Source organism: Aotus nancymaae, unplaced genomic scaffold (assembly GCF_030222135.1).
Source record: "Aotus nancymaae isolate 86718 unplaced genomic scaffold, 86718_ANA_hifiasm-v0.15.2.pri h1tg000003l, whole genome shotgun sequence".
In the NCBI taxonomy this organism is placed as follows: domain Eukaryota; kingdom Metazoa; phylum Chordata; class Mammalia; order Primates; family Aotidae; genus Aotus; species Aotus nancymaae.
Window position 1 is genome coordinate 22689978 of NW_026988414.1, and position 27625 is coordinate 22717602.

At 40.8% G+C, this 27625-nt stretch overlaps 1 protein-coding gene across 1 annotated transcript in view; it reads left to right on the plus strand.

The window, feature by feature from the left end:
• FRRS1L (ferric chelate reductase 1 like) overlaps positions 1-26053 on the plus strand; it is a 36525-nt gene extending 10472 nt beyond the window's left edge. Inside the window, exons 2-5 of the mRNA XM_021672135.2 lie at positions 6699-6783; positions 9242-9380; positions 15152-15398; positions 19078-26053. Of these exons, the coding sequence (XP_021527810.2) occupies positions 6699-6783; positions 9242-9380; positions 15152-15398; positions 19078-19250 (644 nt within the window). The 3' untranslated portion in view covers positions 19251-26053. The remainder of the gene's footprint in view (positions 1-6698; positions 6784-9241; positions 9381-15151; positions 15399-19077) is intronic.
• The last annotated feature ends 1572 nt before the right edge of the window (positions 26054-27625 follow it).

Genomic DNA, 27625 nt, shown 5'->3' on the forward strand with positions numbered 1-27625 from the left:
AGAAAAAAAAAAACACAAAAGTATAGGGGGAAAAATTACCTATGTCTATAAATAAAAACAACAATGTTAAAGGGAAAATTAAGATATGCACATAATGACCATCAAAGCATTGCATGTCAAAATATCTGGTGTGAATCTAAAAGAGAGCTTAGAGGGAAATTTATTGTTTTGAATACATTTATCAGAAAATAAGAAAGATTAGAGGTTGGATGTGGTAACTAATGACTGTAATCTCAACACTTTGGAAGGCCTAGAAGGGCGGATCACTTGAGCCTGGGAGTTTGAGACTAGCCTGGGCAATATGGCAAAACCCTGTCTCTACAAAAAATAAAAAAAATTAGCTGGGTGTGGTGGCTCATGCCTGTAGTCCCAGCTACTCAGAAGGGTGAGGTAGGATGATCACCTGAGCCCGGGAGGTGGAAGTTGCAATGAGCCGTCATTGTGCCAGTGCGCTCCAGCCTGGGTAACAGAACAAGACCTTGTGTCTAGGAAAAAAAAAAAGTAAGCTAAGCATTCAATTCAAAATCGAAACAAAAAGGAAGGAAATAACAGATCTGGGTGGGAATAAATGAAATGGAAAACACATGAAAATGAGGATGATAACCCAAACTGCTGAATGTGGACTGTTTTGGAAACTCTCATAAGATGCACAAATTTCTGGCACGACTAATCAAGGGAAAGGGTGAAATACAAATAAACTAAGTATGAAATTAAAAAGGAGAAATCTGATGAGTACGGTGATGAACTCCTTCTGCATCTGTCCCACACCCTCTATTGTGCTGGCCCCTGATGCAGAGGCTAGAGTAGTGCCTGGAATCCTGAGTTCTGGATACGATTTTGATTCCATCAGTCAGGTAAATCACACTTGAGTCAGAACTGGGTTATGTAAAGGGAGGGAATGGGATGCAAGACATCCAGTGTTTTTCTTTTTTTTCTGCAATAATTTTATTGAGATATAATTCACACACCACACAATTCACCCATGTAAAATGTACAATACAGTGAGTTTTAGTATATTCACAGAGTTGTACATGCATCACCACAATCAATTTTAGAACATTTGTGTCATCCCCAAAAGAAACCTTATACCCTTTAGCTATCACTCTGCAGTCCCTCATCTCCCTCCTCCCCACCCAGCTTGAGGCATCCACTCATCTTTCTGTTTCAATATTTTTCTATCCTGGACATTTTTTTTTTTTTTGAGATGGAGTCTTGCTCTGTTGCCCAGCAAGTGCAATAGTGCGATCTCGGCTCACTGCAACCTCCGCCTCCCAGGTTCAAGCAATTCTCCTGCCTCAGCCTCCTGAGTAGCTAAGACTATAGGCATGTGCCACCACACCCGCCTCTTTGTGTGTGTGTGTGTGTGTGTGTGTATTTTTAGTAGAGACGGAGTTTCACCATGTTGGCCAGGCTGGTCTCGAACTCCTGACCTCAAGTAATCTGCCCACCTCAGCCTCCTAAAGTGCTGGGATTACAGACGTGAGCCACCATGCCCAGCCTTATCCTGGACATTTCATGTAAATGGAACTATATATTCAAGGTACATCCATGTTGTACCATATATCAGTACTTCAGTTTTTATAGCTGAATAATATTCAGTCTTACATATGTGGATAGATTTCCAGAGTGAAATAATAAACAGAATGAGATTTACTACACAGAGTATTTATGCAAATTAAAACATACACAAGTGATGTATTAAGAGTACACCTATGTAAAAATAAACATAGAAATGAATGGTAAGTTGCAGTGGGCCCTCACTGGTCTGCTCTGTTTGAGCATTTCCAGACTTTGTGCGTGGCCATAAACAGGCTAATTCATGGCAAGGGGTGCTGTTGACAGAGTGAGAAATTGTGCCTGGAACCTGAACCTTACATCCAGGATCTGCTGAAGGCAGTTTGGTAGTTATCTTGTAAGGTGGTAATCATGCAAGAGTTTCAGGACGATGATCTTGGGAATATGAAATACTTTTTGCAACCTGGCAGGATTTTACCCTGGACAGGCAGAATTCCATGCTACATGGAATGGACTGAGATGAGAACCTTACCCCTAACACCAAATTGTCTGGTATCCATTATTGCTAATGCGTCCTTTCAGTTTACCATAGTAAAATATTGCTTTTCTAAGATGTGTCAGAGTGTTCACTTTTTGTTGAAACTTCCATCCTTGGCAGAAGGATATGCATAAAATACACTAGACCTGGTGTCTAAGGTGGGGAAGAAAATGGGTTTAGTGATAGATTGGGGGAAAAAATCCAAGATGGACTTTGCATAGACTGATAGTGAGTGTTCCATAAATCAAGAAATACCAATTTAATTATGTGTACCTAGGCTACTTAGAATTCTACAATCAAAATAATTTCCCATTAGTATTGTATAATGCATGTAAAACATATATCCTATTGAATGTCTTTGTTTTCTAGCCTTCAAATAAGTACTAATAAGCTACAGTTTTGGCAAACACATTATATCAGTATTCAAAGGTTAATCTATTTTGTCTGCATCAATCAAAGTCCAGAAAGAAAGACAGAAATCATACTAGCTGTTTAAACAAAAGACTAGCCCAGGGATTTGTCTAAGTAAGAAGTTGAGGGACTGGAGAAGCAAAAAGTGAGCACCAAGATAACATACAGAAAATAACTTCAGGAAAGTTACCACCCCTGGGGCTGAAGTTGCAAAGAGAAGGGCTTGGGATTATCAAAAGGGCTCAGACCAGGGTCTCTCAGAGCTGTGACCCATCCTTTGAGAATGAGGCTGTGCTCAGCTGCTGCTAATACCTTGGAGCAGCATGGGATAAGGTTGGTTCCCGGAGCCTAGAACAAAGCTGGGAACTCAGACCAACTGCCAGGATGAAGTAGAGTTGCTAAGAACTTGCTTACTGGAACAGCAATCACACAGGAAGGAACGGTCTTCTTTCCCTCCTCCTACCTCCCTCTAATGCTTGCTATTGGCAGAGTCTAAGCACCTGACAAAGGAGAAGTGGTTTGCAGAGTACTCAGCCTATAGAAGCCTGGGTTGTAGCTGAGAGACAAGAGCTTAAATATTGGCATGTGGTCTAAACTCATTTCATGCCAAATAGAGATCATTTAATTTCAGGAAAAAAATCTAATTCTGCTCTACTTATATTCCAATATCAACTCCCCACTGGTGTACTGCAATTCAGTTCCTACACTAATGACCCAGAATTAGTGCAGCTCTCACAAGTGAAAGGGCACAGTTCACAATAAGACTGTCCACACCTTAGACCAAATGGCTATAAGTGCAGGATCTTCCCACAAGACAGAAGAAGGTTCCCACTTCAGATTCTATTATTTGCTAGAATGTTTCACAGAACTCAGGAATGTGCTATTTTCACTATGACAGTTTTATTATAAAGGATACAACTCAGGAACAGTCAGTGAGAAGACACATAGGATGAGGTCTGAGAGGCTCCCAAAGGCAGAGTTTCCGTGCCTTCTCCTCTTGGAATCAGCACATTGCCCTCCCAGCACATCAATGTGTTCAACCAGGAAGCTGCAATGTGTTTCAGTGTTCAGAGTTTTTATTGGGGTCTCATTATATTAGCATGATTGATTTAATCATTGGGCACATGATTAAACTCAATCTCCACCCCACTAACCTAGCACAAAGCCCCAACCTTCTAATCACATGGTCTTTCCAGTGAACAGCCTCTATTCTGAGTCATCTGATCACTCAGCATAAACTCAGATGTGATCCAAGGGGCTCATGAAGAACAAAACATTCAGGAAATTCTAAGGATTTAGAGTTTCTCTCCTAGGAACCAGGGACAAAGGCCAAATTATTTATTTTTCAACAGTTTGCAATATAAAAGGAAAATATATTATTAAAGGCATGTCCAAGTGCATTTGACAGAACACAAGTTCCCATTACAAGTTTTAGAAGCATACATAATAGAAAATTAGTGCTAGAAAAGCCGTGAGAAGCCATTTGCCAACATGAATAAACTGGTTCAGAATGTAAGTGAGCTTTGTTCCAAATTTTGCTTTTGTCTGGAGTTTAGAAACCTGTTGTTCTTAAAGAGACAGTCGTACCCCGTAGTTATTACTTCTCAGGCCAGTTTACGAAATTTAATAGTGTTAATAATCCAGTAGTAATAATAACTGGGATTTATTGAGCTGGGAATCTGCTGTATGCTAACGTATTATTCTAGATGCCAGGAAGTAGTGAGGATGATATGTCTGAAAATGGAAGAAGATGGAGAACCTGAGTCGGATGCAACATTAAAAGAGATTGTCTCAGTCAGTGAACTATAGAATTTCCAAATCATGTAAGTGAACAATCATTGAATTCCTGGATAAATATTCTGAGAAAAATGGTCTGAGGGTTGTAGTGAGACGTAAGAGGAAGAAGGTATATGAAGATGCTTAACATACAGTGGTTTGTAGTGACTCAGTAACTATTCAGAGAAAAACAAAAAAACTCATCCAAGTCAAGACTCAGTCTATGGCAGCGGTCCCCAACCTTTTTGGCACCAGGGACTGGTTTAGTGGAAGATAATTTTTCCATGTACTAGGTCAAGGGGATGGTTTTGTTATGATTCAAGTACATTATATTTACTGTGCACTTTATGTCTATTATTATGGCATTATACTACTAATGAAACAATTATACAACTCACCATAAAGTAGAATCAGCGGGAAACCTGAGCTTCTTTTCCTGCAACTAGAAGGTCCCATCTGGGGGTGGCGGGAGACAGTGACAGATCATCAGGCATTTGATTCTCATAAGGAGCATGCAGCCTGCATCCCTCTCATGTGCAGTTCACAATAGGGATCACACTCCTATAAGAATCTAATATCACTAGTGACCTGACTCAGGCAGGTATGCAAGCCTTGGGGAGTGGCTGTAAATACAGGTGAAGCCTCGCTTGCTTGCCTGCCACTTACCTCCTGCTGTGTGGCCTAGTTCCTAACAGGCCATGGACTGGTCAGTGGCCTGGACACTGGGGACCCCTGGTTTATAGTACTGAAGCAAATATAGGACTTAGCATAAAATAAGCATCAAATGGCCAGGTGCAGTGGCTCACGCCTGTAATCCCAGCACTTTGGGAGGCTGAGGTGGGTGGATCACCTGAGGTCAGGAGTTCAAGACCAGCCTGACCAACATGGTGAAACCCTGTCTCTACTAAAAATACAAAATTAGCTGGGCATTGTGGCGGGCACCTGTAATCCCAGGTACTCAGGAGGCTGAGGCAGGAGAATCCCTTGAACCCAGGAGGTGGAGGCTGTGGTGAGCTGAGATTGTGCCATTGCACTCCAGCCTGGGCAACAGAGTGAGACTCCATCTCAAAATAAATAAATAAATAAATAAGCATAAAACTAGAAAAAGTAATGCATTTGACCCAACTACTTAGATGGTGAAAAGTTAAGGCTGTTCTTTATCATGTGATCAAAGTCAAGGGTAGTAGAAATTGGCTATTCAGCATGCACAGAAGTGTGCCAGAAAAGTATGACCTCGTGGCTTTTTTAAAAGTATAATAAATCTAATAGACAAAATTAGCAAAACTTCACTTTAAAAAGTTATAAATCCCAAAGAAAAAACCAAAATAACAAGAAAAAAAGCTCATAAAATAGAATAATAAGTTTGTACTGATTTACATTTCCTAATGTCTGTGAGTGATTTTATTTATTCATTTGACAATCATTTACTCAGTGTCCTGTGCCAAGCACTATGCTGGGCAGAGAATACAAGATAAGTCATACATGATTCCTGTGTACATGGAATAAAGAGCCAAGGAGAAAGATTTCTCTTACAAAGTGGAGGCATAATGCAGCCTTACCCTCAATATACGGTTTGATGCATTATGGTGGTAAGTAATCTTATAAGATAGACAACTGTTAGAAATGATGGGTTTAAAGAATTTAGCAACAAGCTGGGTGGGGTGGCTCACATCCATAGTCCCGGTACTTTGGGAGGCTGAGGCAGGTGGATCACTTGAGGTCAGGAGTTCAAGACCAGCCTAGACAATATGGTGAAACCCTGTCTCTACTAAAAATACAAAAATTGCCGGGTGTGATGGCAGCCGCCTGTAATCCCAGCTACTTGGAAGGCTGAGGCAAGAGAATTGCTTGACCCTGGGAGGCAGAGGTTGCAGTAAGCCAGGATGGCACCACTGTGCTCCAACCTGGGTGACAGAGTGAGACTCTGTCTCAAAAACAACAACGACAACAACAAAAACCAAAAACAAAGAATTTAGTGACATAAGAAAATGTTACCTACAGCTTAATGCAAAATGGAAGTTAAAATGGAATGGAAAAATCCTATGATCAAGTATACAAATGGAAAAACCCTACAATCAGGTATAAAAATGTATCATTGTTAACTTCTTTCTCTTAGAGCATGTATATTGTATTAAAAGTGTGATTCTCAAACTCCTGGGGACAGTGGTAAGCCCGTGGTTATATGAAATTGCAGCCTTTCTCCGTGCCCCAGGTTGCTTGTCTATAAAGTGAGAAAAGGGCACACCTACTCTGAGTTCACATGCAAGGTTAGGTCCGAAGGTGTGTGGCCTACACCCTCCCCCATGAAGGGGATGATTAGGCTTAATCAAAGCCCTTTTCTGAGTCCCCAGACATTTCTTGATATGCATGAGAAAAAAATAGTCAACACAATTTTAAAAGTTCTCATTGGAATAGTTGTTACTGGATTTTCTAACCCTTCTTTATTCTCACTGCCCAGGTTACCCCTTCCCTACTGCTCCTCCTGTGGATCCATTTGCCAAAATCAAAGTGGACGACTGTGGAAAAACTAAGGGATGCTTTAGGTTGGTGGAACCGCAGGTTGAGTAACTTTAAGGCTAAGACTGGTTTACTTCTCAGGGTAGTATTTAAATTGCATGCCGTTCCTTCTAATCAGGGGGCCTGGGCTTCTTCATCACCTCAGCAGGATTATGAAGTTTTCTAATGGCCATCCCACTTTTCAGTCTTAAAGGCCTTTTAACTTTAGCATATCCTGGGCCCCGGACCATTCTTCCATGGTTCTTTCTAGCTATACCACCATTGGTCCAGGTGTCTCTTACTCACCAATTGGTAATATGCAGGAGACTCACGTGACACAGAACGTGTCCGTGCTTATGCAGCAGGGCTGTGCACAGGCAATGATAGACATGTTTAATACCCAATTCCTTTTCTAGTAAGTAGCCATGACCTGTGGATATCTGTATGATTCTAGCTAGTCATTAAGCATTCATTGTTGCTAGCTTGTTATCTCAGGCGTGATAAGTCTCTACATCATTAGTAGTATCACTACATGACAGTCTGGGCTAGGAAACAGTCGTGTGTGCAATGGGCCTCCCCTCTAGACAGCTCTGCTTCTTTGGAAAAGTCTCTTCCTTTGAACCCTTTACTTTCTAAAACAAATTGCCCTGCGTAACTTGATGGTCAAGGGCAATTTGATGGTCAGGGGCAAAGTTTTGATGGTCACTAACCCAAAGGTCCTGATTTTGCTGTTGTTCAGTACTCAAGGTCTAAGGAGGAAAAATTGAATACAAGGGCTTTGAGCTTTCTTTGGATTACAAGGCCATTTCTAAGGAATAAATAAAAATATACAATAATAATCTTATTGAGGAAGATGGTCAGCAATGTATAAATCTGCTGATTGGGGGATGTTTTGAGAAGGGAGGGAATTTTAGTACTCTACCGGCTTCAAAGTGACTTGTTTTCTTGTCCATTCACTCCTTTTTTATCTTCCCTTGCTCTTTTTCATCTTTTTTACCCCAGTGCCCTGTTGCCTTGATCCTATGTCTCTTCCTGACCGCTCGGGTATCTCTGCCAGGATAGTTGCACATTTCTGTCCCCTCCTCAACACTTAGCACCCCGTGCCCTGTTCCTTCGGATACCTTCCATCTGCGCATAGATTGTCCCACCCATTGCTTAAACTTTCTAGCATTTTGCAAATGGTGTAATACAGCGTTCCTCAAACTAGGGCTTGCCAGTTCTGAAAGGATCCACAAGTCCTCTGTAAGAAAATTTAAATTTGTGTTTTCATTTCAGTAGTGCTCTCTAAAAACCATGAATGTCTGCGTAATCTCACTATCTGGATAACCACCTTATATTGTTGTATGTTTTAGTGTCTGAATTTGTAATCGTGTTAGCAGCAAGTAGCCCAACAGAACAAAGGCAAATTTTATAAATAAGGCCGAGCTCAGTGGCTCATGCCTGTAATCCCAGCACTTTGGGAGGCCGAGGCAGAGGCAGGTGGATGTCCTGAGGTCAGGAGTTCAAGACCAGCCTGGCCAACATGGTAAAACCCTGTCTCTACTAAAAATACAAAACTTAGCCGGGTGTGGTGCAGGAGCCTGTAGTCCCCACTATTTAGGAGGCTGAGGTAGGAGAATCACTTAAACCCAGGTGGTGGAGGTTGCAGTGAGCTGAGATTCTGCCACTGTACTCCAGCCTGGGTGACCGAGTAAGACTCCGTGTTAAAAAAAAAGAAAGAAAGAAAATTTTATAAACAAATAACGCGTTCATTCATGGTCCGTGAGTACCAGATGGGGGTATTCATTTGGTGTATTGAATAAATGAGGGTTTTGCAGCAGTTCAAACAGATAAAAGTGAAGAGTTGAGCCATCACGCTATAGAGAGTAGTAAGAACATGCCCTCAACTTCAAAGATGCTGCACGATCTAGTCAGATGCCACACGCACATAAGCAGAAATTTACTTTCAGTAAGGCCCCGTTATCTGTTGCATGAGTGTTGTGAATTTCAGTATTCCTGGTTTATTAGTTTAATTTATATTGAATTTGTAAATTTGTGTTAGTTTGATTATGTGAAAATTTGTAAGTTAAAAGAGTTGGTATACATTTAATTAGCAGAAACTATTTAAATGGTTAACTTGGAGAATCTTTTTCCATTAAAAGGGATTCAGAAATAATTCAGTAGTAACTAATATTTAAAAGACTGTGATATTAATATAATGTAAAGAACTCTGGCTGGGAGTTTGGAGACCCAGGTTCAAGTCCTGTTGCAACCACTGACTTCACTATACAACCACGGGCAAGCCCCTTCCCATCTCAGAACCGCATTTCTTATGTATAAAATGGGGCAGATCATCTCCAAGGTTCCTCCTAAGAGAGTGAAACTGTGTTTTTAAGATCCCAGGTAGCAAAAATCCAATGTGTTTAATAATATTGCTTAGCATCCCACCTGATAATATGGTAGATGCTCTCTTAATATATTTTGAGTAAGTAGAAGCAGTAATGTCTCTTTCAATATATCTTCTAGATATGGCAAACCAGGCTGTAATGCAGAGACCTGTGACTACTTCCTCAGCTACCGGATGATAGGGGCTGATGTAGAATTTGAGCTGAGTGCAGACACAGATGGTTGGGTAGCAGTTGGATTCTCTTCAGACAAGAAAATGGTAAGATGCAAAACATGATAGAAGCTGATTTTTCTCTTTAGTTGGCTGTGCTACTTTGATTTTAAAAGCAAGTAAATTGATCAAAGCAGTATAATGATCATATTAGTAATGGCCCTCTGAATGCAAGTTAAAAAAAAATCCAGGATAGCTTAAACGAAAGGGCTGGTTATCAGAATCCAAGCTGTCTTGTGGCACCTCTATTCATCAGCTATTTCCACAGTAAGGCTGCAAGAAGAGGCACTCATGTTATAAGCCTTATGTGGCTTACAACAGTGAGCATTTATTGCTTGTTCACATGTGCGTGGATTGACTGGGGTACAGCTCAGTTTAGGTGGGGCTCAACTGGACTTGACTCCAGTCCATGAGTTGGATTCAGGTTTTCTCTGTATTTTCACTAGTCATCCAAGGCATATTTTTTTTAATGGCAAAGGCATAAGTGAAAGAACCACTTATAAGAGGGAAAAACAGGCCAGGCGCAGTGGCTCACATCTGTTATCCCAGCACTTTGGGAGGTCGAGGCGAGTGGATCACGAGGTCAAGAGCTCAAGACCATCCTGGCCAACATGGTGAAATCCCTTCTGTACTGAAAAAAAAAAAAAAATACAAAAATTAGCTGGGTGTGGTGGCACACACCTATAGTCCCAGTTACTTGGGAGGCTGAGGCAGGAGAATTGCTTGAAGCTGAGAGGCAGAAGTTGCAGTGAACCAAGATTGTGCCACTGCACTCCAGCCTGGCGACAGAGCGAGACTCCATCTGGAAAAAAAAAGGGGAAAAACAAACTTTTTCGCTCTCTACTCATATTCTCAGTACAGAAAGAATGCTTCTGTGACCAGATGTATGGGGATGTTCCCCCACACCCCAAGCAATTCTCCATTGGACAGCTGGGTGTCCCCTAATTCAATTTATTTTTGACACTACCTACTTGGAGATAGCATTGGATCCCACAGATTAAGGTTCAAAACCACAAGACTGCCTCAGTCACAAGCCCCAGATTGTGACCTGTATTTCTGACCAATCAGCTATAAGTCTTGGGTGCCACCACCTCCTCGTGTTCAGTTAATTTCCTGGAGCGGCTCACAGAACTCACTTTACTCATTTATTTATTTATTTATGGAGGCAGAGTTTCACTCTTGTCACCCAGGCTGGAGTGCAGTGGTGCGATCTCGGCTCACTGCAACCTCTGCCTCCCTGGTTCAAGCGATTTTTCTGCCTCAGCCTCCAGAGTAGCTGGGATTACAGGTGCCTTCCACCACACACAGCTAATTTTTGTATTTTTAGTAAAGTTGGGGTTTCACCGTGTTGGCCAGGCTGGTCTCAAACTCCTGACCTCAGGTGATCCACCGTCCTCAGCCTCCCAAAGTACCAGGATTATAGGCATGAGCCCACCGTGCCTGGCCTATTTTATTCATTTATTATAAAGGCTATCACAAAGGATAAAGAAGAACAGTTAGATGGAAGAAACACTTAGGGAAAGGCGTGCGGGAAGGAGTGAGGAGCTTCAATGCCCCGTCTGGGTGTACTATCCTTCAAGCACCTCCACCTGTTCGAACCCTGTCCTTTTGGGATTGTTTTTGTTTTTTGTTTTTTTAGACAGTGTCTTACTCTGTTGCCCAGGCTGGAGTGCAGTGGCACGATCTCAGCTTACTGCAGCCTCCACTTCCTGGGTTTAAGCAATTCTCCTGCCTCAGCCTCCCAACATAGCTGGGATTACAGGCTCGTTCCACCCCACCCAGCTAATTTTTGTCATTTTAGCAGAGATGGGGTTTCGCAATGTTGGCCAGGCTGGTCTCGAACTCCTGGCCTCAAGCAGTCTGCCCACCTCAGCCTCCCAAAGTGCTGGGATTATAGGCACTTCTGTGCCTGGCCTCCTTTTGAATTTTTATGAAGGCTTCATTGTAATAGGTATGATGGATTACATCAGGGAAGTGAAGAATTTGGTTCAACAGTCTTGTCTTCCTCTGTACCCAGGGGCAAGAAAACCTCTGGACCTCAGACGGGACTGTGGCCAGGGACAGGCAGGGACTCAGGCTCGCAGACAGCATCATCTGTGGCCCCTGCTCTTCCCTGTGCCTTGCTGCATTTTTCTCTCTTTCCTCTGGAGCCTCATTCCTTGCCACTTCACTGGGCTGGACTTGGTCCCAAACTGCCAGACTTTCTCAGGCCTCTGTGTCTTTGCACTTGTTGTTTCTGCCTAGAGCATCCCACCCTGTCTCTTCACCTGGCCCATTTTGAGGCTTGTGCAGGGCTAACGGGCAGAGAGGAGGGTGGCTCAGACCAAAGTTCCAGCAGTAACAATGTTGAGAAGGGCTCAGATTTTGGATAGTTTGAAAGTAGCACTAACTGGCTGGGCGCGGTGGCTCACACCTGTAATCCCAGCACTTTGGGAGGCCGAGGCAGGTGGATCACTTGAGGTCTGGAGTTCAAGACCAGTCTGGCCAACATGGTGAAACCCTGTCTCTACTAAAAATACAAAACTTAGCCAGGCGTGGTGGCAGGCACCTGTGATTCCAGCTACTCAGGAGGCTGAGGCAGAGAATTGCTTGAACTCAGGAGGTGGAGGTTGCAGTGAGCTGACATCATGCCATTGCACTCCACCCTGGGCAACAGAGCAAGACTCCATCTCAAAAAAGGAAAGGAGAGAGAGAGAGAGAAAGAAAGAGAGAAAGGAAGAAAGGAAGGGAGGGAGGGAGGAAGGAATGAAGGAAGGAAGGGAGAAAGGAAGGAAGGAAGGGAGGGAGGGAAGGAAGGAAGGAAGGAACACTGATAGGATTTGCTAGTGGATTAGATATGGGTTGTAGGTGAGTCATAGGAAAACACTGGGAAGCAGTCTAAGCAGTGGCAGCTCTGGTGGCTTTATTCTTGGAGAGGTCACCAGGAGAATAGCCTTCAATGTGTCCCAGTCTAATGGGTACAACTGGTAAGAGTGCATGGATAGATATGAGTCTACTTATTTCCTGCTGTAGAGGCAGTAGGAGAAACAGCAGGGCATGCCACATCTAGAAGCTGCCTTGCATCAAAAGTGACCACTTCCGGTCCTAAATGCATTTGCACTCAGGATGGGGCTGTTAAGATTAGAGGAGTGAGGCAGAGTGAGGAGCATTCACATTTTATGTTTGATATTGTGCTATCTAAAGGCCTATAAAGTATCTATTGTCATATTATCTGTGAAAGTAGAAGTCTCTTTTTTTCTTGTATTATTTCAAGAAAAAGCACAGATGAATTTTTTTTGAAAACCTGCTGCATAGGAAAAACAAAATGGAATCCCTTTTTAATAGCCTTTAACTTTTTAAAAATGGTACATTATTGGCCAGGTGCAGTGGCTCACATCTGTCATCCCAGCACTTTAGGAGGCCGAGGCAGGCAGATCACCTGAGGTCAGGAGTTTAAGACCAGCTTGGCCAACATGGTGAAGCCCCTTCTCTACTAAAAATACAAAAATTAGCCAGGCGTGGTGGCAGGCGCCTGTAGTCCCAACTACTCAGGAGGCTGAGGCGAAGAATTGCTTCAACCCAGGAGGCGGAGATTGCAGTGAGCCAAGATCTCACCACTGCACACCAGCCTGGGTAACGGAGTGAGACCCTGTCTGAAAAAAAAAAAAAAAGGGTATGTGTGTACACGTGTGTGTGTGTGTGTGTGTGTGTGTTCTAATTAGACTCTACTTTTTACAGCAGTTTTAGGTTCACAGTGAAATGGAACAGAAGTTAGAGAGTGCCCACATACCTCCTGGGGAGCCTCCCCCATTATCAACATCCTGTACAGGGTGGTACATGTGTTACAACTGATGAACACTTTTTTTTTTGTAACATTTTGTTTTTTTTGAGATGGAGTCTCACTCACTCTATTGCCCAGGCTGGAGTTCAGTGGCACTATCTCGGCTCACTGCAGCCTCTGCCTCCTAGGTTCAAGGGATTCTCCTGCCTCAGCCGCCTGAGTAGCAGGGATTACAGGCATGTGCTACCACGCCCAGCTAATTTTTGTATTTTTAGTAGAGATGGGGTTTCACCATGTTGGTCGGGTTAGTCTTGAACTCTTGACTTCAAGTGATCTGCCACCTTTCTGCAGTGCTGGGATTATAGGCATGAGCCACTACGCCCAACCAAACACTTTTAACTTTTTGACCTTGTTTTGAAAAAAGTATAAACCTACAGACAAGCAGGAAGGATAGTACAGTAAACTCATATATAGAAAATCTAGATTAACAAAATGATAACTTTTTTATTGTGGTTAAATGCACATAACAGAATTAACCATTTTATTTTGTTGTTGTTATGTATGCTTTTTTTTTTTTGAGACAGCGTCTCCCTCTATTGCCCAAGCTCTAGTGCAGTGTCACAAACAAGACTCACTGCAGCCTCAACCTCCCCAGCTCAAACGATCCTCCCACCTCAGCCTCCCAAGTAGCTAGGACTACAGGCATGAGCCCCCATGCCCAGCTAATTTTTTAAAGTTTTTTGTAGAGACAAGATCTCACCATATTGCCCAGACTGGTCTCAAACTCCTGGGCTCAAATGATCCTCCTGTCTTGACTTCCTAAAGTGTTGGGATTACAGGCGTCAGTCACCACACCTGGCCAGAATTGACCATTTTATTTTGTTTTTGTTTTTGTTTTTTGAGACAGGGTTTCACTTTGTCATCCAGGCTGGAGTGCAGTGACACCAAAATTTACTATTTTAAAGTGTCAATTCATTCAGTGTTGTGCCACCTTCACAACTCCCTAGTTCCAGAACATTTTTATAAATAATGACATCAGACACACATGCTTTATTCTCTCTACTACTGCTGCTACTGCTGCTACAACTGATTGCTATATTTTTTTATTATTTTCTGGAACTTTGGCATTTAAATCACAAATGTCATAATCCTTTAATCCTAAATACTTAAGTAGATATCTCCTAAAATCAAGAATGTTCTCTTTTATTATATAGTTTATTAAATTCAGGAAGTTTATCACAGATATGATAGTGTTATTAAATATATTGTTTGTTTTCATATGTTGCTACTTGTCTCAATACTGTCCTTTAGGGAAATTTTGGATTTATGGCCCAAATTTCTATGTTGGAACATTTAGAACTGCATTTTATTCTCATGTATATTTTGAAGTAGTTTCTTAGCTTTTTCTTTTCATTTTTTGGTCTTTCATAACATTGACTCCTTGAAGATTATAGGCTAGGGTTTTTTTTTGTTTTTTTGAGATGGAGTCTCTGTCGCCAGGCTGGAGTGCAGTGGTGCGATCTCAGCTCATTGCAACCTCCGCCTCACAGGTTCAAGCCATTCTTCTGCCTCAGCCTCCCGAGTAGCTGGGACTACAGGCACCCGCCACCATGCTCGGCTAATTTTTGTATTTTGAACAGAGATGGGATTTCACCATGTTGGCCAAGATGGTCTTCATCTCCTGACCTCGTGATCCTCCCACCTCAGCCTCCCAAAGTGCTGGGATTACAGGTGTGAACCACCACGCCTGGCCTAGTTTTTTTTTGTGTGTGGAATGACCTTCAGTTTGAGTTTGATTATTTTTTCGTGACTAGGTTGTTTTGGGCAGGAATACTACATAGGTGGTGATGTCTTCTCCAAACATCACTCAGGAGGCATTGAATGTCAGTTATTGTGATGGTAACTTCAGTCTCTTGGTTGAGACTTTTTAATTGCACTTAAAAGAATTTTTTTTTTGGTGGGATTTCAAATTGCAGAGGTGATGGAATGTATATTTCTAGTGACCAGTGTGCAAAAGATGAACCTTTGACTTTTTTTTCTTAATCATTTCTCATGTCAGGGTGGTGATGATGTCATGGCCTGCGTCCATGATGACAATGGCAGGGTCCGCATACAGCACTTCTATAATGTAGGCCAGTGGGCAAAGGAGATTCAGAGAAACCCTGCCAGAGATGAAGAAGGAGTTTTTGAGAATAATCGCGTCACCTGCAGATTTAAACGCCCTGTGAATGTTCCCAGAGATGAAACAATTGTTGATCTGCATTTGAGTTGGTATTATCTGTTTGCTTGGGGTCCAGCCATTCAGGGTAAGCTTACATTTTAGCATCGGGATTAAACACCATACACCACTGTGCTTGTGTTCATTATTAATTGAAGTCACACTGTGTGCACAAGAGAGCGATAAGCACTCTGGATAATTTAAAGGAAAAGAAGATGTGACTCCTACCTTCAGAAGGTTGTAATGGACTTATACATACGGACAAACAAATGAACAGTTATACACATGCAAAGCTAGAGCAGTACAAGATAGTATGTCATGAGTAATGTGCTTAATGAAACAGATCATGTATCTGCTGTATGTAGTGCTCTATTCAATTATCTCAGCATTCTCGTTGAATCCTCGCCATGTTCTTGAGAGGTATAGGTATTATTGTCCTGGTTTTAGAGAGATTAAGAAACTTGCTCAAAGCTATACAGCTAATTAGTAGAAGAATTAAAATTCAATCCTAAGTCTGTCTGACCCCAAAGCCAGTGAATCCTCTTAACTCCTATGCTGTGAATATAAAAAGACTGAACAGGGGCTGGATGTGGTGGTTCATGCCTGTAATCCCAGCACTTTGGGAAGATGGTTAGAGCCCAGGAGTTTAAGACCAGCCTGGGCACCATAGTGAGACCCTGTCTCCATTCAAAAAAAGAAAGAAAGAAAGAAAGAATAAAAAATACTGAACAGGAAGGGCTTCTGGAGACTTCTCCAGAAATTGACACCAAACATTTCATTAATGCCCACTTTGTGACTATTCTGTTAGTCACAAATCTGCCAAATTATCCTATAGTTTAACCCATTACTCCTTAAATATTTATATGCATAGGAATTACCTGGCTATATTGTTAAAGTGGAGTTTTCTGTAGCTCTGGGATAGAGGCCTGAGATTCTGCTCCCCTGCCCTCCCCTTCCCTCCCCTTCCCTGACAGGGTCCTACTCTGTCACCCAGGCTGGAGTGCAGTGAAACAATCACAGCTCACTGCAGCCTCCACTTCCCAGGTTTAAGTGATTCTCCTACCTCAGCCCCACAAGTAGCTGGGACTACAGGCATGCGCCACCATGCCTGGCTAATTTTTTTGTATTTTTAGTATAGATGAGATTTCACCATATTGCCCAGGCTGGTCTTGAACTCCTGAGTTCAAGTGATCCACCAGCTTTGGCCTCCCTAAGTGCTGGGATTATAAGTGTGAGCCACTATGCCTGGCAAGATTCTGCATTTCTAATAAGCAACCTGGTCATGCTGGTTCATTGATGACCTCATTTTGGGTGGCAAGACTCAGCAGCGTTTCCCCAACAAAGACCCAAGGATATCATGAGACCTTTAAGAGATTGCTAAAATCAAGTTACATTAGTCTTGAGCATGCCTTCTGGTTGATTAGCCTAAAGGTCTGATCAAGAATGGAAGTGAGTTTGACTTGCAGTCCTTGCACTGAGAACTCATTCTGGTTCCTGGTAATTGCATCTTTCTTTACTATGTGCTCATCAACTATTTGTTGCCTAATCTGATTTGGTTGTGTTTTTTTGTTTTTTGAGATGAAGTCTTGCTCTGTCACCCAGGCTGGAGTGCAGTGGCACAATCTCAACTCACTGTAACCTCCACTTCTTGGGTTCAAATGATTCTCCTGTCTCAGCCTCCCGAGTAGCTGGGAGATTACAGGTGCCTGCTACCATGCCTGGCTAATTTTTATATTTTTAGTAGAGAAGGGATTTCACCATGTTGGTCAGGCTGGTCTCGAACTCCTGACCTCAGGTGGTCTGCCTGCCTCGGCCTCCCAAAGTGCTGGGATTACAGGCATGAGCCACCATGCCAGGCCCTGGTTGTGTTTTTGTCCTTCAATTTGTTTCCACCAGTCAGCCCAGAGATGACATAATCTGCCTTTTATTTTGCCTGTGGCGAATTGGGAAGACACTTGGATGCCTCTAGATTGGTGACACCTTTTCCATTTGTTAATTTCCCAGATACCAACAGTGGCTCTGCAGTTATAACTTCAATTACTTTCAGTACCCTGGGAAATAAATTATATCTCAGCATGGAGAAATGGAGTCATCTAAAATAGATTTGAAGTCTAAAACTTTGAGTTTGAGTACTGGTTCTGCCCCTTGGTAGCTATATGATATTTAGCCTGTTATTTAAATTCTGAATTTCATTTCCTTATATCTAAAGTGGGGATAATAATACTTTCTATTCCATGGAGTTATTGTAAGGATTAAGTGAAAACAAGTATTTGAAATTGCTTTACCAATTGGAAAATGCTGTATTTTCAGAAGGTCATCTTTTTACCTATATGGCAGACTAGCCTAAGTTCAAAGCCTTCTCCAAATCTGGTCCTGCCTTACCTGATAAGCTCTCTCCAGACTTCTGTTCTTCTCACTACCTCTAAGCAAAACAGGCACATTGCTACCCTATATGTAGTCTTGTGCTTTTCTCATTTCCTGAGTGCCCTTCTAATGCCTCTTTACTGATTATATTCTATGCATTCTCCCAAGGTCTCTGTCAGGGAAAAAACGTTAAACTAAGGCTTGAAAGGGGTATGGGGTCAGATTTCACTAAAGGAAGGCATGAACTGTAGGCACATAGTTAAGTCAAGCAGCCGGTGCAGGTGACCAGTGAGCTGAGGTTAGGTGGGAGAGGTAGGTGGGATCTGTTGAGAGAAAAGTCTTCTCTGTTACCCAGTCTGGCGTGCAGAGAAACAATCATAGCTCACTGCAGCCTCCACCTCCCAGGTTTAAGTGATCCTCCCAACTCAGCCTCCCAAATAGCTGAGACTACAGTCATACAAACCGGAGAGTTTGATTTTTGCTAACTGGGGCCAGCATGGACACTAAGCAGAGACCTGACATGTTAAGTTTGGCTGGGCTTCCCTAGCACATAGTACCTTGAAAACCCTCATTCTGAGCCCTATTCCTAAGGAGACTTTTGCACTGAATGCTTATGCCTTAGTCTCCCTAACCCAAGTTTCATGTGGATTATTCAGAAGGTCAGACACTTTTAATCAACTGAAGCTTATTAAATATATTTTACACACAGTCTGTACTTCCTTCCACTTGTAACCAAGTTTTTAAAAAGTTTCCCAGCCAAAGACTTGTCTGGTACCTTAATCATCCTGCTTTCTGTACCATTCTACCCTAATCAGCCAGACACAAAGACACATATCCAGCATACCACACTCCCTCTGGCATGGCCTGGGGGAGGGTACTAAATGTCCCACAGACAGTAGAAGAGGACTTCCATCTGTAAGGGAGACTTTAATAGTGTTGTCAGGAGTTGTTGATGATCCATATATGCAAGATAGATTTGAGGGAAAGAAGTTAGTAGTCTCTGCTGTTTGAAATAAAAATATAGTTTGCTCATTTGGGTATTAATAAGACAGAACTCATTATAGCTGTTTAAAGGAGGCAATCAAACAATAATCATACAATATTATATAACTAGCAGTCTTAAAATTGAGATGCCCGGAACCAGACCAACAGCATTGTTCTGATAGGGGAGTGCAAATTAATGAGAACTAGTCTTTTTGGATAAATTTAACTAATTTCTGTGTTTGTTAGATGGACAATGATAGAGAATTCTGATAACTCAAATACCTGAATCCAGATCTTTGTAACCATTGCTTATGTGTTCAACACTAAATAGACTTTTGATTTTTCTGTTGTTTGCCTATACCATTATAAATCTGTACTTTTTTCAACTGCTCCCTGCCCTTCTCTTTTTTTTCTTAAAGGCTCTATCACTCGACATGATATAGACTCACCGCCAGCTTCAGAGCGTGTTGTCAGTATTTACAAGTATGAAGACATTTTTATGCCATCAGCTGCCTATCAAACCTTCTCATCTCCATTTTGTTTGCTTCTGATAGTTGCTCTGACATTCTACCTATTGATGGGAACCCCCTGACCACAGCTACAGGGCCAACAGATTATATGGATTGGGAAGTCTTTAGTATAAATATATTTTTAAAGAATATCCAGTATTATTTTAGCTTCGATTATTTGAGAGAAAAAAAACCTCATATGATTTCAGCTTTTTGGAATAAAGAACAAGCTTCTTTTCTAGTCAAAGAGGATTGTTTAACAATGACCCTATACTTTTGGAATGTACTTACATCTTTTCTAAGTATTTTCAAATATGTTTTCTTATTTAACTTCACGACATCTCTGAGTTGGATTGATGAAAATTATGATTGCCATCTTCCTGAATGGGATTTGAGACCCAGAAAGGCTGCCTTTTTATGATCCACATACCATGTAGCTTTGGCTGGAAATAACACATAGAAAGGCAGAGAAAGAACTATGTATAGACATCATATCTCAAAACAGTCTTTCTTTACTGTGAGTGGTATAGCACAAGAGAGTTATTTTGAGTATCACTAGGGAGAATTTTACTGAATGTCATAAGTTCACAGTCAGCCTTTTGGGCAAAAGAACTTTCAAATTTTCGTAAAGCAGAAGTGCTTTTGGATATTTACACAGCCAGTGGGGAGCTGAGATGAAAATACAATGATATGAAAATAGTTCATATTTATTTGAAATTTTGGCCAAGCACGGTGGCTCATGCCTGTAATCCCAGCACTTTGGGAGGTTGAGACGGGCGGATTGCCTGAGGTCAGGAGTTTAAGACCAGCCTGGCCAGTATGGTGAAACCTCATCTCTTCTAAAAAGTACAAAAATTATTCAGGCGTGGTGGTGCATGCCTGTAATCCCAGCTACTCAGGAGACTGAGGCAGGAGAATCTCTGGAACCTGGGAGGCAGAGGTTGCAATGAGCTGAGATTGTGCCACTGCAATCCAGCCCTGGGTGACAGAGCCAGACTCTGTCTCCAAACAAACAAACAAATAAATAATATTTATTTGAAATTTCTTCTCAATTAGAGAGTAACTATGAGAAAACATTTGTACTGCTATTTGGAAAGGTTAGAGACTGAACTGTGTGCAGTCCTGAAGATGTAAAGTTGTGTTAATGATATTTTAAAAAATAGGAATTCTTAGCAGTTAGAATTTGAACTCTTCTAGCACCGAATTTTATAAAACTGAGGTATTAATCTATTGTTACAGTGAATTATCTTGTCAGAGTGAGCATACATTATGATTAAAAGTGTATTTTTTTTTTTTTTTTGAGATGAATTTTTGCTCTTTTTGCCAGGCTGGAGTACAATGGCATGATCTCAGCTCATTGCAACCTCCGCTTCCCAGGTTCAAGCGATTCTCCTGCCTCAGTCTCCTGAGTAGCTGGGATTATAGGGATGTGCCACTATGCCTGGCTAATTTTTTTGTGTTTTTAGTAGAGACGGAGTTTTACCATGTTAGTCAGGCTGGTCTCAAACTCCAGACCTCAGGTGATCACCTGCCTTGGCCTCCCAAAGTGCTGGGATTACAGGCGTGAGCCACCGCACCCAGCCTAAAAATGTATTATATCAGATAAAACATCTTATTAAAAATTTAGAGCATTTTAATAATCAACAGTTTTTGAGACTGTAGAGATTCGGAGTAGAATTTTTTTTATGAGGTGGCTTTTTTTTTTTTTTTAATTTGAAAATGGGAAAATGACCCATAAAGTGAATTCACCTAGAGTATCCATTTAAAATGTTCAGACTTGTGGCTGAGCACGGTGGCTCATGCCTGTAATCCCAGCAATTTGAGAGACCAACCAGGTGGATCACTTGAGGCCAGGAGTTCAAGACCAGCCTGGCCAACATGGCAAAACCTTGTCTGTACTAAAAATACAAAAATTAGCCAGGCATGGTGGCACATGTCTGTAATCCCAGCTACTCAGGGGGCTGAGGCACGAGAATTGCTTGAGTCCTGGAGGCGGAAGTTGCAGTGAGCTGAGATTGTGCCATTTGCACTCCAGCCTGGGTGACAGAAGGAGACTCTGTCTCAAAAAGATAAATAAAATAAAATGTTCAGACTTATAAACTGGACAGGCAGTCAGCATAATTCATAATAATGCCTTGACATAATGCTTTTTTCTAAAGGTTCCAAATGTCTGTGCTAACAGCCCATTTTGAGGAGAGAAGTCTGCAGGTATAGTTAGTGCTGCTGAGACATTTCCACTGTGGCATTCTGGAGTTCTCTGGCTTGCCCTTGTTGCTTTAAAGCTGATTTCAACTTCATAGGCTTGTGACTGAACAACACTGGTGATTGTGATTTCTAATACTGCCCTCCAGATTCATGTCACAGGTGAAAGTCCGCTTGTGGGGAGAGCTTTCAAATTCTTCTGGATCTGAACCAAAATAAGGGAAACATCAATATACACAGTTAACCAAACACTTCCAAGGGATGTAGGAGAAATACTATTCATTACAGATGGGAAGAAATTGACATTTAGAGGAGAACTGACATCAAGTGTGTAATGAAAGTGGGTAGGATTTAAACTCAAGTACCCTGGTTCAAGTCCTTGACTCCACTTTGGTCATGGCTAAGTCTAGCCTGTGTAGTGTCTTCTCAGTTCTAGTGGCTGTTTAGTAGCGAAGATACTGATATGCAGGCATCCACGTTGTAAATAAGAAGCAAATATTTTTATATTTCACTCTCTTATGTGTATAGTATTTGAGCTATAAATAAGTTAAAACAAAAGAGGGACTCCAGCTTAGTAGCAAGCAGGGAAGGAAGAAGTGAATGCAGCTTCCTTCCGCTTACATTTCTCATCAAGCTAATTATTTCACTAATGGTTTCTAATTTGATTACCAGTTTTTGCATTTTTACGCTTAGAACTTTCAATGACTTCTCAGTGCCATTAAGGCAAAATGCAAGACAGTTCTGTGACCTGCAATATCATCTTTTGCCACTTCTCCTCACTTGATATGTCTCAGCAAGACTGAAAGACTCTTAAGTTCTTCAGACCTGCTCTATCTCACTTCTCATTTAGTTCCCCACGTTCAGACATTCTCCACCTCTTGTGCTTGATGAACTCCTACTGACCTGTCAGGTCACAGCTTAAATATCCTTTCCTCTAAATCCCTGGACTACATACATAGGTCTAGGTCCCTGTTAAATGCTTCCATGGCACATTGGGCTTCCTCATCAACATATCATACTTTTCTAGAATTGCTGGCTTGTCCTCCTTGTTATCTCCCTAATGCAGACACATTACTTATCATTGTAGCAGACATTTCTCCGTAGCATGTACTCAGCAGACATTTGTAGAATGAATACATATGAGAAACTATACTTCTATGGCAAGTTTGTTTGGTTCAGAAGGCTTGCGTTTCATGTATATTACAAGACTGGCCAAAGTTTTTATATTCTTCCTCCTGTGCTCAAACCATAAATAATTAAGTTAGCAACCACTGAACTTTGTTTTTTGAAACATAAATAGAAATGTCCTTAGTAACAGTACAAACAATAATCATTGTTCAGAAATAAGAATTCACACCAGTGATACAGAATGGCCTTTGACCATTATCTCAGAGAATCACCTATTGATAAACATGATGAAGTGATAACTCCATAGACTTCAGTTTCATTCATTCCTACTTAATATAAGAGAATCAACTTCTATTTTATGTCTGCATTACCATTTTCTAATATACAACTTGTCACAGAGGAGATGCCCAACCAGTGTTCTTTGTAAAGTAACTAAGTAATAATAATGCTAGTGAAATGTATTTAGTGCTGTTCTAAGCACTTTACACGAATTAACACATTTTAACCATAGAAAGTAGATTCTATTATTTATCCAATTTTACAGATGAAAAAACTGAGGCTGGTCATTTGACAGAAATTACCAGTGCTGGCCAGGACTTTAGAGACCATTTAATCCAATGCTCTTATTTTACAGGGGTGCAGCTGAAGCCTAGGGAGGTGATATGATTTCCTGTACATTCATACACCTTCATGCACATCCATTAAAACTTTTACTGAATGGAACCCACTTAACCACACTCCAATTAGCTAGGTGCCTTTTTTTCCCTGTTTAGTAATTTACAATTAATTGGAGGACTTTTATATTTAGGGGAGAGGAGCATGTTTTACTTTATGTCAACTTTCTTCTCTGCTTAAAAGCATTTTGATTATTTTACCAGTTATCTTAGTTCTTTTAATAGGTTTAATACACAGATCAAAAAAGACTTAAATACATTTTTAAGAATTTAACCATTTAAAAGTGAATTGCCTAAAACCTAGATCTTCTAACTTGGAGCCCAGTGCTTTTTTATTGCTCCACTGTAGTCAAAAGGTGAATTTATAAACATGATTTCAGATAAAATGCAGAAGCTGTATTTAATTAAGTTGGCTTTTGTCATTAAAGAAATCAGAAAGTTTGGACAACTCAGGAATGGATTTCCATCCTAGATGGTATTTACCACTATTTCTGGAATTAAGTTTACTGCGTGTATTCAGGATTTTGTGCATAAGAGACGTGATCACTGAAGTTGTGTGTCATTCTTAGCTCTAGTCCAGGGGTCAGCAAACTTTCTCTGTTAAGGGCCAGATAGTAGTTTTTTGGCTTTTCAGTCTCTGTTTGGCTCTGCTATAGACAATACACAAATGAATGAGCATGGCTGTGTTCCAATAAACCTTAATTGACACTGAACTTTGAATGTCATATACTTTTCAAATGTCACAAATATTTTCCTTTTGATTTTTTTCAAAAAGCCATTGAAAAATCCAAAGACCATTCTTAGCTTACAGGCTGCATAAAAACAGGAAGCAGGCTGGGTTTGCTTATGAACTGTGGTTTCCCACCCTTGTTCTTGGATAGGGACACACCAGTATATCAAGGTTCATTGTAAAGGATACTGCCCGTAACGTATTACTGGTTAGTTGTAAGAATACCAAAGTTAGTGAATAATTTGTTTTTAAAATAAATTATTGTTGATTTTTTTTTTGTAAATAAATGGCATAGGGCATTCTCATGCTCCTTCATTCTAATATATTTTCTGGAATGGATGCAAAAGTGGTGGCAGTAAAGTACTGAGCTGACTAAGCAGCAGTTTTGTCCTACTTCAGTGTGGTGATCGTGGACAACATTTACTACTGAACTGCTCTTCCTGGTAAGGATTTCAGTGTTTCAGAGTAATTCATTAATCTATAGATGTTTTAAAAGTCGTATCAAAATCTCCTGCACCATGGGAGGGTTTTACACATGTGATGTGGCATCTACCTTATGTACCATAATGGAAAAATGTTTGAGAACCGTGGCACTAGGCCAAAGGCTGGGATGTGTCTACTTTGCTGTGGTGTATGTCCTTGTTCTCTAAACAGAATTGGTTATGTTTAGCGAACAGTTAGATGGTTCTCCATGTGTTTATATACAGAGACGATCCCTGACTTTGGATGGTTCAACTTAAGAGTTTTCAAATTTACGATGATATGAAAGTGATATACATTTGGTATACTCCCACAACTTACAATGGGGTTATGTCCCATAAATGTTTTGACTTGTGATATTTTCAACTTACGATCGATGGGTTTACTGAGACATAACCCTATTGTAACTTGAGGAGCATTTGTATATTTGTACATACATGATGGTGTGTGTGTATACATAAATGCCTGTATATACACACCATGAGCATTTGAAGGTCTTTGTCAAGGTTGTTTCTGTTTCTGATCTCTTGCCTACTTTAAAACCCAAGAGATAGAACATTATGCATATTACAGGCAAAACTATGCTTGAGTTTATAGTAATGTAGTTTGTAGAAAGTATTCCTGGATCTTTTACCAAGGCTTATCTCCTCCATTCAACAATATATGAATTGTTAAGAATATATAAAGTACCACTGTTGAATGTAACTTTTCTATGCTGTTAGTTAAGAAACCAAGACTAGTATTAGCTGAGTAACTGGCATGTTGATGCAACCTTTACAGGTTTTATATTTAATTAGGTTCCTTATTCAGTTATTCAGTTATCCAGTTATTTAATTTCAAGTTAAACTTCTTTGTTTTTATATTTAATAAAAGACTTGCATATGAGTTCCTCTTCATAAAAATAGTGGCTGTGCTATTGTGATTTTAAGTATGTCTGGTAACTCAAAATTTAATGGAATCATCAAGCTATTTGGGATTTTTAACATAAACTATACTGCTGCTTGATTAATGTGTTCAGTTTTCCCCTGGATATTTGCTATTAGGCTGATAGCCATTCAGTTGGATTCTTCTGGAGAGTGATCGATTCTCTAAGGTAATGGGGTGCTGCAGTGGGTGTGGCATTCACCCAGGTCACTAGAGTCCTACCTGTCTCATCACATAGAAGGCCCTGGCCATGTGGAAGAGTGAATGCAGCTTCTCCGGATGCCTTATTCCCACAGTCATGCTGATATGCTGGAACAATCTGACTCCAGGAGTATTAATATACTTTTTTGAGACGCCTACAAAATACTATTTTGTAAAAACTATGCCTTTACATAGACATTGATAGGTTATATTTGTTTTATAACAATTGTGTACCTAATGTTTGATTGTGATTGATTTTGAGATTTATGTATATTTATAAGCCTGTCTTATGTAAATTTTTACTCTAAGATGTGTGCCACATTACTAATGAAGACATGGGTTTCTATTTATGTAAAGGAATTGTAGCAATATTCCTAGATGCTACCTAAATGATTGTTCTGTCCATTTGCCATCATAAATGCTTTTATCTTTGGATGATTATGTTAGTCAGAATATATTAATTAGATTTAAACTTTCAAGTAAGAATTCTCAACATAGTTTGAAATTCTTCCTATTGATGTAATTAAAGTTAGTTTATAATTCCTTACTGCTTTGTTCTGGTGCATTTTTCTTTTTCTGTTTGTTGTAAATCTTTTATCAGGAAAGTCACTCTCATTTCTCCCTGAATCTATAGACCTTGGAGAAGATGATATCCTATCTTATCTGACAAAGAGGAACATCATATTGCTGTCATCAGGTAAAAATCCCTGTTGAGAAACAATTTGCAAAATAATCTTACATTTATAGCTTTGGTTTAATACTTTATTAAGTAGTGAATGGAGGTGTAGAATCCATTTCAAGTGTATCAGTTGGTTAATTGCAGCTGGCTAGCGCTAAGAATTTCAGCTGTCAGCCTTATTGGCAATTAAATCATATAATATGTTGAGAATAGTTAGAGTTTAGTTGTAGAGCATAATGAATTACCAGGGAGGTCGTTGAGCTGCCAGTACTACAGGGGCTAGCTTGAGACGATCAAGGAATGGCATGTCAAGAAAGAATCAGCCATTACCGCATTCTGCATTAGAGGCTCTAATTTTCACCAAAAACCAACCAACCAAACAAACGAAAAACCTTCGAGTATTTTGTCCTTTGTTTAGTATTCTACTTGTTCCGTGTAGTATTTATTTATTTATTTCGCAATATCCTCAGTGGATAGCCCAACTATCAAACCTGATCCTGGCTGATGTTTGACTTGGAGGTTTCTTAGGGCTCAGTCATAGTTACAAGGATCAGACGATAAGCTATAAGAAGAGACAGAAGAACAGAATGGATGTGAGAGTCACCTGCATCCAGGAGGTTAAGAAGCTTCAACCATTCATTCAATCAGTCAACCAATCAATATTTATTTATTATTTATTTATTTTTAGACAGGGTCTTGCTCTTATCACCCAGAACGGAGTACAGTCGCACAATCAGAGCTCACTGCAGCCTCCACTTCCTGGGCTCAAGTGATCCTCCCACCTCGGCCTCCCAAAGTGCTGGGATTACAGGTGTGAGCCTCCATGCTCAACAATAAATATTTATTGAAGACTCTTATGTGCCAGTCCTTGTGCTAGACATTACACAGAGAGGATTCTAGGAAGAACAGTTCTTGATTTCTGCCCCCACCCTGGGGGCTCACCCTGGGGGCCTGGTTGGAGACCGGACAAACAAACACCATGACAGTACCTTATGGTGAATGTGTTGGTAAAAAAAAAAAAAAGCTCAGGTCTGATGCTCAACCTGAGTGGAGGTCCTCACCCAGCCTGGGGCAACTGGAAAAGCAGGTGGTGATACTGAAGTGAACCTTAAGGAAGGGTGCTATGGACTGAATATTTGTTCCTCCCAAATTTATATGTTGAAACCCGAATCTCCATTGTGGTGGTATTTGGAGATGGAGCCTTTGGTAGGCACGAGGGCAGAGCCCTCATGAATGGGATTCGTGTCTGTATAGGGAGAGAATTTGCTTCTTTTCTCCACTCTCCACCATGTGAGTACACAATGAGAAATTGGCCATCATTGAACCAGGAAGTGGGCCCTCACCAGAACCCAACAATGCTGGCACCTGCTCTTAGGCTTCCCAGCCTCCAGAACCATGAGAAAGAAATTTTTGTTGCTGAAACCCATCAGTCTGTGGTAA